This window comes from Sprattus sprattus (assembly GCF_963457725.1).
Source record: "Sprattus sprattus genome assembly, chromosome: 6".
NCBI lineage: Eukaryota > Metazoa > Chordata > Actinopteri > Clupeiformes > Clupeidae > Sprattus > Sprattus sprattus.
Genome location: NC_137925.1, coordinates 16,840,286 through 16,852,055, shown reverse-complemented (window position 1 = coordinate 16,852,055; position 11,770 = coordinate 16,840,286). Strand labels below are relative to the sequence as shown.

The following is an 11,770-nucleotide window of genomic DNA, read 5'->3' as shown; positions in this document are numbered from 1 at the left end:
GCATAAAACAGCCATATACAAGTCATATCTGAATTATTTTATAGAACCCTTACAACTTCAAAATGAAAACAGCAAAAAGTCAAAGGGTCTTATTCAGGGAACAGGACACTAAAATGCATTTCATCGAAACATAGTTGATTCCCCATATTTTTCGCTGGCTACATATGAATATTCACATAATGGCTTCTCTCTGAATGTGCTCTCAGGATTGTCAACACAGACTGCTCGTTGGACAGGGAAAATCTTGCTTTTCCATCTCATTTGGTCATGCAGCATTGCTGGCAAGACATCCAGAAGAGAAAAAAGAGGACAGTTGAAAAACAGGAGTGGATGAAGGACCAATTTTTTTTTTTTTTTTTAAGCAGTTCAAATTTAATACTTTTGTCCCCCATTCGCTACAGAAACCCAGGTAAAAAAAAAAAAGAAAAGCCAAATGGTCATAAAATACAGCAGCATCAGTTGCCTGTTTTAAAATAAAAAAAAGAATGAAATAGGAAATAGCAATGCAAAAACAGACCCGTGGGGAACAGAAGAATGTTGGGGGGAGGGATATAAAGAAAAATATATAATATTTATATATATTTCTGTAGAAGAGGAGTGAGTCCAAAGTTTTCTTCAGATGGGACCATGAATAACTTGGACACGTTCTGTTGTATTACAAAAACGAAAGAAAAAATGAAAAGAAATAAAAAGGGAAAAACAAACTAAAAAAGGCAAGTTCAATCCTATCAGAGTATTCTAAGGCTGGGGCGTCATTTTGTTACTCATGAAGGGTCCTCTCCTTTTGATTGCCAGACAGTCACTCCTCTTCAGCATATGTATTTGTATATGTATCTGTGTGAGTGTTTGCAGTTGATAAGGGGTCCATGTTCTCTCACTACAGGAGAGATTCTTTTTCATTCCTTTCTTCAATTACTTCATCCGTTCTTTCTTCTCATTTATCTCCCCATTAGTCACCGACTACCTAGTAGTCATCCAAATCGAATAATTCGTCGTCATCTCCCTGGTAGTCCATGCCTGTGAAGTCCACCCTGTACCTCAAGATTCCTAGAGAGAAGAGAAGAGAGGAAAAGACAGAGAAGGAGGATGAGAAACAAACCACCACACAGAGGACTGGTAGAGTTTGAACATCATTGACAACAGTCTCACCCCCAATGCCACCATAGAGTTTGAACATCATTAACAACAGTCTCACCCCCAATGCCACCATAGAGTTTGAACATCATTAACAACAGTCTCACCCCCAATGCCACCATATAGTTTGAACATCATTAACAAGTCTCACCCCCAATGCCACCAAAGCCTTTGACAAACTGTGATCCCTCCTGGCTCTTGTCTGTGACTATCTCCAGCGTGGCTCCAAACGTCTTGTAGTTATTGGCAAACCATTCCAGCAAAGGCATACACTCTAAGAGCTCGTGCTCCTGTCCTGTCTGCACACACACACAGTAGCAAAATATGGTCATTTCAAAAGGTCCTGTTATCATTGACATTTATGTCAAACATAACACAGAAATGTAGTATTCGCACTAACCTCTTTGTCTGTGAAATGAGATTTGTCCTTCTCCTGTTCTGGCGTCAAATAAATGGTCTTCTCATCTATATAAAATAAGAAGTGTAGAAAAGGCTGTGAACAAGTGAACAACAGCTGTGAATTCCGGCTCCACATGTTCTGTGTTATGCTACCATCAATAAGTAGGCTTAGGGATGTGACGGTTTGGTATGTACAGCAGAGAAAACAAACAAAACGGAAAAAAAATAAAAATGCGGAAATTTAGTGTTTCATGTTTTTTTCAACAATAGCTCATTGGCCATGAATCTTAACTGTAAATGTTAAGGCACTTACTAGCAATGATGAGCATATTATCAATAGGAAAAAACTAAATAAGAAAAATAAATAACACAAATATCAGTTATGCTCCATTAGAAGGCTCGGCCTGTTGATCATTTCTGAACTGCAGCTTGTGCTTGTTTATGCAGAGCAGGCACAAGGAACTGACTAAAATGCACACATGAAGGCACATTGTAGTGGGTCTGTTTTTGTCTTGTTCTGCTAATCAACACTTTCAGGTGATCAAATCAAAAATGAAATGTTTTAAGTGTATCCACAGAAATATACGACTTAGGTTGAATAATGTCGGCAGGTTGACGCCAAATCATTGTCCACCGAGTGTGACTAATCCAGCTATCCGGAAACAAAGCGCCTAGCATGCTAAAGCTGTTAGACAACGACTGGTGCACAGCCAACTTTCCAGGTGAAATATTTTATAGAATTTTAGTTTCTAGTGTGCAAGTATAAACGTTGACCATAAAAAGTGGAAGAAACGATATGCAATATCCTTGTAGATTTTGTTAGATGTCCCACTCTGAAGTGGTGGCAGCATGTTGGGGTTGGACTTCAAATTGCAAAATTGTCTGAAAGATACAGGGTTTGGCAGGAACTGATACTCCAGCAAACACGGGACTTTCAACTCACTCTTCCTGCGTATCAATGACCAGGCAACAATCATGCCATAATCACTTTCCATACAGGGTATCAGACACTTAAAGGTATGTTTAGTCTGACAAAGACAGATTTTTAAAGTTTAAAAGTGATGAGTATGAGAAAGCCATAAAGGATAATAGCAAGTGATGAATTAAGTAGCTATACTGAACACTTAGAGCCCTAGTTTGGCGGTGGAAACTCAGACAAAATTAGCTTGCTCTTTCCGAGAGAGTTGTCTTAAACTCTGGCGATAAATTAATTCCACTGAGGTATGGATTTTGGATATAGGCATGGCAACATATCTTCTCCAACTTAAAACAGTTGAATGGTCTGGGGGGAACGGTGACTGAATCGTGACCGTGGAAGGTTGTATTGCAGTTTCAGAACAGTTACACCCCTAGTAAGGATGACATACTTGTAGAGTGATATGTAATTGTCTATGTACCATTCTCCATATCGAGGAGCTCTGCACCATGGACTCTCAGGATGTATCTCATAGTGTCTAGGTTCTCAAACACAATAAGGATCTCCACAGCTCCCATCTCCAGGGCTTTGAGGGTGTCCTCCACGCCATAGCAGTACTTCCCCGTGTCCTGGCTGATCTCGTCAAAATACCGCCCTTTTGAGAAACAAACAAGAGTGTGAAAAGAATATCACCACTATCCTCACTACTGGAGCAGCAAACTGTTATGGCTTTGCTCCCAGTCACAAAGGTTATTCTCCATAACAAAAACCTTAATCTTAAATAAAGTCGTGAGGACGGTGACATGAGAGCAAAAGGCAAACACACAGACACACGCCCTTTCATACAAAACCTGTTGCTGTAGTTCCACATGGAACATAGCCTAGGGTAAACACTGTAGTTCTTATATACACACACACACACACACACACACACACACACACACACACACACACACACACAGAGAAGAACTGGCCATGTTTGCAAACGATTATTATGGAAAAACTGGGTATTTAGAATTAACAGTTAAATAACAAAGGCCCTGTCAAGTGTTGGATGAGGGGACACTCAGGCAAACAAATACACAGACAGACAAATCACAAGGACAGACCTATGAGTTTCTTCTCCTGGATAAACTTGACGTTCATCAGCACTTCCGCAGAGAGTTCTATAGCTTGATTGAATCCATTCTCTCCTCCGTATGAGATATCTACCAGCTTCAACACTTTAGCTTGTAACCTCTGTGGAAGGGTAACACACCAAAGACAGCACACATAACAGTTATTATGAGGATCATTGAACACTGGCAACTGACATTATTTCTAATAAAAATAACAAGAAATGGCCAATAACTAAACACCCATCAAAGATCTAGTGCATGTCAAGTTGTAGACAAATGACATTGGGGTTGGACTTCAAATTGCAAAATTGTCTGAAAGATACAGGGTTTGGCAGGAACTGATACTCCAGCAAACACGGGACTTTCAATTCACTCTTCCTGCGTATCAATGACCAGGCAACAATCATGCCACAATCACTTTCGATACAGGGTATCAAACACTTAAAAGGTATGTATAGTCTGACAAAAAGAGATCTTTTAAGTTTAAAAGTGATAATAAATGTGTGAGAAAGCCATAAAGGATAATAGCAAGTGATACATTTAGTAGCTGTACTGAACCCTAAGAACCCTAGTTTGGTGGTGGAAACTCAATGCTTTTTTTAACACACTGGTCTTTGCAGAACAGTGGTTTAGCTTTTGCTTCCATAAACATGTGCAAAAGGAGCTTTCTCAAGCTGTTAAGAGCTACACCAACATTTTTAGGCCCTGCTTGTTAGAGTACCACTGTGTGTGTCTGACCGCAACCACGTTATTTCAACAATGAATTCACAGACTAGTTGAAACTGCGTTCAACGAAGTTCAACTTTGCTTAACGGAAAGTAAATGTTCAGTTAGTTTGACAGAACTAATGTTAGTATTAATTATTGTATACTATGATATAAATACATAATAGCACAACTTTATTTAAAATAAAACTGAAAAGGTGCTATCAGTGAGCGCCATGCCAAACAGATAAACATACCGGGTCGAACATATCCGACTGACTCAGTTCGGTTTTGAAGTCAGCTGAACCAGCCAGGACCATGCCGGCCACGTTGACCTTGTCGTTGGAGACGAAGAGCGTGACCGCTGTCTCAGCCACCTTCCTCACGTAGTTGTGCCTCTTCTCCATCCTCAGACGGGCGAAACGCAAAGCAGACTGTCCTCCTCTGCCTGAGTTGTGGAAGAAAGCAGACACCTTATTAATCCAGAGGCTTTTAAAACACTGTTTCAAAACCATTGTTTTCTCTTTCTGCAGTAGCAAGACAAATGAGTCAACCAGGACACAAACCACAAGTGTTTAGACCCTGGTAGTCAGGTTTACTGGTTGCTGCTTTAAGAACCATGCCAGGATGGAACAAATGCCCAACCTGGTTATAAAGACATTGTGGTATTCCTGAAAAACACACCTGATTAAACATACCGATCTGCAGACCAGAACACAGCTCATTTACTGGAGGAAGCTACAGCTGTCGCAACACTTTTCCCTCAAGCATACAGACCACTGCATCTCATTTTACGTTTGAGTCTACACATTTCATGGATTCAATTCTAGCTTTAAACAGTGTGTGCTCTGACCAGCACTGAAACTTATCACACCAACGCCTGGCCGAAATTACAAAGTGTAAAATTGTCTGAAAGATACAGGGTTTAGCAGGAACTGATAATCCAGCAAACACGGGACTTTCAACTCACTCTTCCTGCGTATCAATGACCAGGCAACAATCATGCCACAATCACTTTCGATACAGGGTATCAGACACTTAAAAGGTATGTCTGACAGACAGTTTTTCAATGTTTAAAAGTGATAATAAGTGTGTGAGAAAGCCATAAAAGATAATAGCAAGTGATGAATTAAGTAGCTATATTGAACACTAAGAGCCCTAGTTTGGCGGTGGAACCTCAGACGAAAAATGGCCTTTTCTTTTCGAGTGTGTTGTCTTTGCGATAAATAAAAAAATTCCACTGAGGTATGGATTTTGGATAAAGGCATGGCAACATATCTTCTCTAACTTAAAACAGTTGAATGCGTCAATTATAAACCATCACTGCCCGTGTCAAGGAATGTCACTGCTTGTTCATTTAGAACAACAGAAGATTTACTACAGCTTATTCCTTTTAAAAGCACTCCTGGCGAACACTGTCCAGAACGCGTTGTAATCTCGTCTGATGCATTCAGGGTAAAGGGATTGTCTAGCGATGCTATAGGACAGCTTTAACCAAGCCTTTCAAATATTAACTTCGTCCTGGCTCTGCCTACTTGGAGCCTTTGACCACACTTTGACCTCACGCTCTAAAGCATTCATTTTTTGTGCCATGTTGCACATTTGCTGCCGTTTCCGCTCTCAAACTAGGACCCTAAGGCACTCAGGCCAAGACACTTACTGTCCAGAGTTTATTAAAACATAATCTACAAAATTTCGTATTTGTATAAATATACAACATTTTGACTAGGGTATTTGGTCACTAATGGTGTGTTCCCATGTTGGTGATGATGATGGACGGAAGACTTTACCATGCTTCTTGGGGAGATCCACGGTGAATTTGTGTAGAACTTCCCTGGTGTTCCCTTGCAGAGTCCCGAACAAAGCGCCACTCCCGTCAATCACAATGAAACCGAACTTACTGTCGTCGGACAGCAAGGCTGTCAGCGCCTATGGGATGAGAGACACGAGAGATGGCAAGATTAACACAGCTTTGCTTGTAATAACGGACAAGGAGATGAACTCAAGGAGGAATGTCAACAGCTGCTACAGCAGGCAGACACAAACACACGCACACGCTCAATCCATATGCACACGGCACACAAACACTGCCTTTCGCACCTCGGTGTGGAACTTGTTGTCGCAGAGATAGAGAGAGGTGTTGATGGGTTTAAAAGGCTCAAAGTCAATGTTGACTTTCTTCTCCTTGCCCTCCTCGGTGACGATGGTACCACAGTACACCACTAAGCCATTAGGGGGGACTGCAAAATAAGGAAGAGGAAGGCTGCATGAGTCAACCATAAACTACCAGGTCAAGGACTTTCTGACCATTAGCACATTGCTGGATTTCGAAATAAGTACATGTCATTACTGTTTGCTTCAATGAAAATTATAAAATATTATTCAATTTTCTTTATGCAAGTGAAGTGTGAATTGCTTGACACTTGTTTCTGTGTTTTTGTTCAATTCTAGCTTTAAACAGTGTGCGCTCTTGACCAGCACTGAAACTCATCACACCAACACCTGGCCGAAATTACAAAGTGTAAAATTGTCTGAAAGATACAGGGTTTGGCAGGAACTGATACTCCAGCAAACACGGGACTTTCAACTCACTCTTCCTGCGTATCAATGACCAGGCAACAATCATGCCACAATCACTTTCGATACAGGGTATCTGACACTTAAAAGGTATGTCTGACAGACAGTTTTTGAATGTTTAAAAGTGATGATAAATGTGTGAGAAAGCCATAAAGGATAATAGCAAGTGATCAATTAAGTAGCTATACTGAACACTAAGAGCCCTAGTTTTCTGGATTGCTGGATTTCGAAATAAGTACATGTCATTACTGTTTGCTTCAATGAAAATTATAAATATTATTCTGTTTTCTTTATGCAGGTGAATTGTGTGAATTGCTTGACACTTGTCTGTGTGTTCTTTATAAAAACAAAACTGATTAAAATCTAAATAATTACAAAAACACTACTGGATTTCAATCAGCCAAGTTAACATGAAAGACAAGCCAGGACAAAACCAACAGCAAGACACCTTCCCAGCTGGGCAGTCACCTTTGTTGTAGAGTTTGAGTCTCTGCTGTACGGAGGTGATGGCGCCAAGCACAGACAGCCTGTTGACTCTGCTCTTGATGTTGGAGGCGGTGCCGAATTCATCAGCCAGCATCTTGGACACTCTGGAAATCTGATCCTTGGGAGGGATGATGAGGGAGATCATACTGGTGCCATTCCTGAAGAATAAGAGGAAAAAAAGACTTTACACCTACAACTTTAAAACTACTAATCTAGTAATTAGGGTAAATGGTTTGACCTTCAAGAAACATGCTATTTACTACTGGAAAACAAACTTCCTTGGTCTTACAGAAGGTATGCTAGTATGTAGTACTGAGAATCCATAATGACTAGTAAACAGAGAAAAGCAGGAAGTGGTCGAGGGTAACAATCTGTTCTTTGCACACACACTGACCCTATATCAATTAAGTGATTTGTAAGACTGTTGGGTGACTGGAATTTTAGGAACGACATGACAGACATTATAACGGTCTGTTCAAGTACTCAAAAGTGGATACTTGTGCCATTACGATGGAGTGCTTACATTGAGAACAAATACATATTTAAACCATGTACAGCCATTAACAATCATACATCAAGACAGTCATAATACCAACTTGAAGTGTTAGGTTGCGAGAGCAGTTATGCAAGAGCTACAACTTCTGTTATTACTTCTGAAAAGAAAAAACACTAACGCCTGGCCGAAATTACAAAGTGTAAAATTGTCTGAAAGATACAGGGTTTGGCAGGAACTGATACTCCAGCAAACACGGGACTTTCAACTCACTCTTCCTGCGTATCAATGACCAGGCAACAATCATGCCACAATCACTTTCGATACAGGGTATCAGACACTTAAAAAGGTAGGTATAGTCTGACAAAGACAGATCTTTAATGTTTAAAAATGATAATGAATGTGTGAGAAAGCCATAAAGGATAATGGCAAGTGATGAATTAAGTAGCTATACTGAGCACTAAGAGCCCTAGTTTGGCGGATGAAAAAAAAAAACTCAGCCTGATCCAATGACACATTTACACATATACACTATTGTTTGTATTGAGAACTAATAACAAGGTTATATATGAGCCTATTTACACTGCACTGGTTTATTTATTATTATTTTAAAGTATGACTTTGGACAAGCTGACTTCAAAACATATATAAAGACACCTCATGGTAAGTGAACCCATCCACACCAAAACAACTACACACTACTACAAAACATGACGCACGCACAGTACCAGGAGGCGCTCTTGCATGAAGGACTTAACCATAATGACACATTGTGTGTTCTCTCACACATGCGACTGTCAAAAAAGAAGGTGAAATGCTGGTCGCGCTGACGTTGCATTTACGCAGCAGGGAAAACTGACCAGTCAATGTCGGGCAGCAGGGACTGTATGTAATGTGGCGAGTGTGGCAGTAATTCCATCACCTAAAGCCCTGGTCACAATGTGCAATGGAACAGAACTAGTGTAAAACAATAAGTTCACCAAGTTTGTGTTAACTGTTTCGATTAAGAGGGCCAAGCTTTCATGTTTATAATAATATAGTCGTGATACCCACATCTAGACCGTGTCGGTGACAAAGCGCTTTCGTCAAACTTGCAGTCACTACCTCCATTATAAACTATGGGCTTGTGTCTCACTTTAATAACGTAAGTCGAACAAAACTAAACTTTCTGCCAAACTACTCGTTTTGTTCTGTGAAATCGGTTTTATTCATAGAATTGCCGAAAGCGATGGTCTACGAGTGAAACTCACCATAACAGCTGTGCATGGGTACTGTTAGTTATCTTTGCCTAAGGTACCACACTGACGGTCGAAAGTAACACACTATTCCACTATACAATAACGCTACCAATTAATCAGTTACGGCGTTTGAGAGGGTTTAATGTTGTCTGGACACAGGGCTACTGTGGAATATACAGAGTCTATAGGCCCTGAAGTACTGAGCTGGAAATAACTTGGCACAAATCAAAGAAACATTGATTAAGAAAAAACACCTCCATTCAATTGCTATTGTGTGCCTGGTATACAATTATGGAGTGAGCCAAGGCCACCATACGACCAGGTTTGGCCGGTCTTATATAGTGAAGCGTGAAACATGCGACAATATTGTCATCAGGTTCTGAAGCCAGTTCTGCCTATAAGCTAACGTCAGCTACGCTAACACGGTGCAATTCGTCGTCCATCAGAGCCATGTTCTGCTTTTCCAGGGATAAGTGATTTAGTCAAAACTACAACATGACGGCTTGCAACTCTTAAAATGTACTTTTCGCGCTGACGGGATGGAACCTATTAATTAAAACGCTACAGCGTGCCATGAATCGCGTGAGAGAGGCCTGCATCGCGGCCTCTAATACTTAAGAATCTTCCATTCAACAAAACAATCGCACAACAGAGATCAAAGTAAACACTTCAAATACCTAATTTCTATAGAAAAAAACACCACCATCCTAAACCAAAATCTATGGCACGAAGTCTCGTGGCTGCACCGAACTCGCCGGTTGCCTGCTCCTCCCAAATCCCCGGCCTTCTCTACAACAGCTGGCTTCCAGCGGTCTACACATACTTGGGCTTTAACCTTGCGCCCACGTTGAAACAACGAAACCGACTTAAGTATATAAAAATGTTGTTTACATACCCTCTTGCTGCTTCCAAACTTTTAATCAGCTTCTTGATTTTCCATATTTCCACGTTCCTGTCCGCCGCGCTCGGGTCGTCCGCCATCTTTCCTGTTGTAATCGCTTAGGAAAGAGCAAAAAACTGGATGTAAAAACAGCAAAGACACTCCCGCTTACATGTAACAAGAATAACACCTACAGTGACTATATCATCGATTTTACAGTGTACAACAACAGGCTGCGGTGTTGCCCCAATACTGTTATGTATTTCCGCTCAGGTCTCACCTGGCGTAGGCAACCACCCGAGATAGAAAGACCCGACACCGGCTGACGGTGTCAGTAAAGTGCGCGGGCAAAACTAGGCCCTCTTTCTCCCCAGGCCCTAGAGTCCACCCTGTTACCTACCACATACGTTGTCTTACAATAGTTTTCGTTGTACCCTCTCTTACCGAAACGTATTATTGAAATGATGAATCCATTTCTCAGAGGAAGAAATACTTTTATTTTACCTGCCTCGGGCTCCGCCGCACCACTCGGGGTCTTTCTGCGCTACGACCGCCGCGATTTTTGTTTCGTTCGTCTGCTATGTGACGTTGCCTCTCCTCGCCGGTTCCGTCTTCCACGAGCTACGCGTGGTGCGAAGAGGTTCACATGTGGGAGGTGGATCTCAGATTTTCTACTTCCTAGAAACCCGCATAGAAACGCTACGATAGACTACTCTAATTGGCCAGGCTGTAAGCTTGTCAGGGGACAATAATCATAACGCCTCATGGGAGTTGTAGTGCTTCGAAACTGAGCCACAGTCTTAAAAACGTTTTCTTTTTTTTTTTTTTTACATAATCTAGTTCTTGCATCTGTGTAGGATGTGAAACATTATGGATCCTTACTTAATTCATGATCGAAAATCAATAGGGCCACAAACAGAGTAGCCTGGCCTATTGGAGAAAAACCTTAGTAAGCCTACTTTGCCTAAATGTTCCTTTCATCACTAGATATTTGGGTTGGCATTTATCTCTATGAATCTACAATAGAGCAGGCTCATCAATAAAGCCATTCTTCATTACGGCCTTTGACACTTGACCTGTATGCATTTGAGGAGACTGCTGTGAATTAATGCATTTCATGGGAAGCGGGGAGATGGTTAATGAGATGTGACCCCAGAATCAAAGTAGGCCTAGACTATCCGAGACAGTTAAAAGACATGCCTCACAACAGTTGAAACAGGGTTGAGTACAGAAATTAGAATGTCTTCTAGTGGAAATGGAACCTAAATCTATTTAACATAGGCTGATGCTAAGTAATTTAATATTGCATGTAGCCAAGACAATTTGTCTTGCAAGGATGGCAGTTTTGCACAAGGTCGGTAGAAGCACAGTTCGACCCTTCTTATCTCCTCTGGTCTAAACATGCTCTTGTACATATGCAGAAAAAGTGGCACCTAATATTCGAAGTTACTCATACGCACAGAAAAGCCATGTTCCTGCTTTCATAAGCACATAATTCATATAAGGTAAATAATAATACAAGGCACTTGATTCTTATATTCTTAAGTCATTAATAGTGAAATAATCTCCATCAGCATTGACATGTCTCTCTAGCAATTTAAACATTATCGTCATTGCAGCAATAATGTCGAGCAGGATTTTGATCCACCAGAAGGAAATGGTAGTTAATACATATTTTGTACATAAATTGTTCCTACTGTAATATATCACATTCTAAGTGTAAAATATGAGTGTGTGAATTCATGCTGTAAAATATATTAATATCGATGAGGTCAAGGTCATATTCATCTTTGATGGCCTGGATGAGTGTCGGCACTGGATTTCC

General features: G+C 40.8%; 1 protein-coding gene across 3 annotated transcripts; it reads right to left on the bottom strand.

The window, feature by feature from the left end:
• Positions 1-327: 327 nt before the first annotated feature.
• On the bottom strand, positions 328-10,592 carry etf1a (eukaryotic translation termination factor 1a). Of its 3 annotated transcripts, none has more exons than XM_080840742.1 (11): positions 10,450-10,592; positions 9,961-10,063; positions 7,317-7,492; positions 6,372-6,511; positions 6,062-6,200; positions 4,529-4,719; positions 3,559-3,688; positions 2,931-3,104; positions 1,535-1,599; positions 1,286-1,433; positions 328-1,047 (listed from the first exon to the last, which is right to left on the bottom strand). In XM_080840742.1, the coding sequence occupies exons 2-11, from the start codon at positions 10,044-10,046 to the stop codon at positions 965-967; spliced, it is 1,332 nt and encodes a 443-aa protein (XP_080696868.1). In that variant the 5' UTR covers positions 10,047-10,063; positions 10,450-10,592; the 3' UTR covers positions 328-964. The 3 variants fall into 3 exon arrangements, with proteins under 3 accessions (XP_080696868.1, XP_080696870.1, XP_080696869.1); XM_080840744.1 differs by having other exon boundaries at positions 10,454-10,528; XM_080840743.1 differs by lacking the exon at positions 10,450-10,592 and adding an exon at positions 10,226-10,252.
• Positions 10,593-11,770: the final 1,178 nt, after the last annotated feature.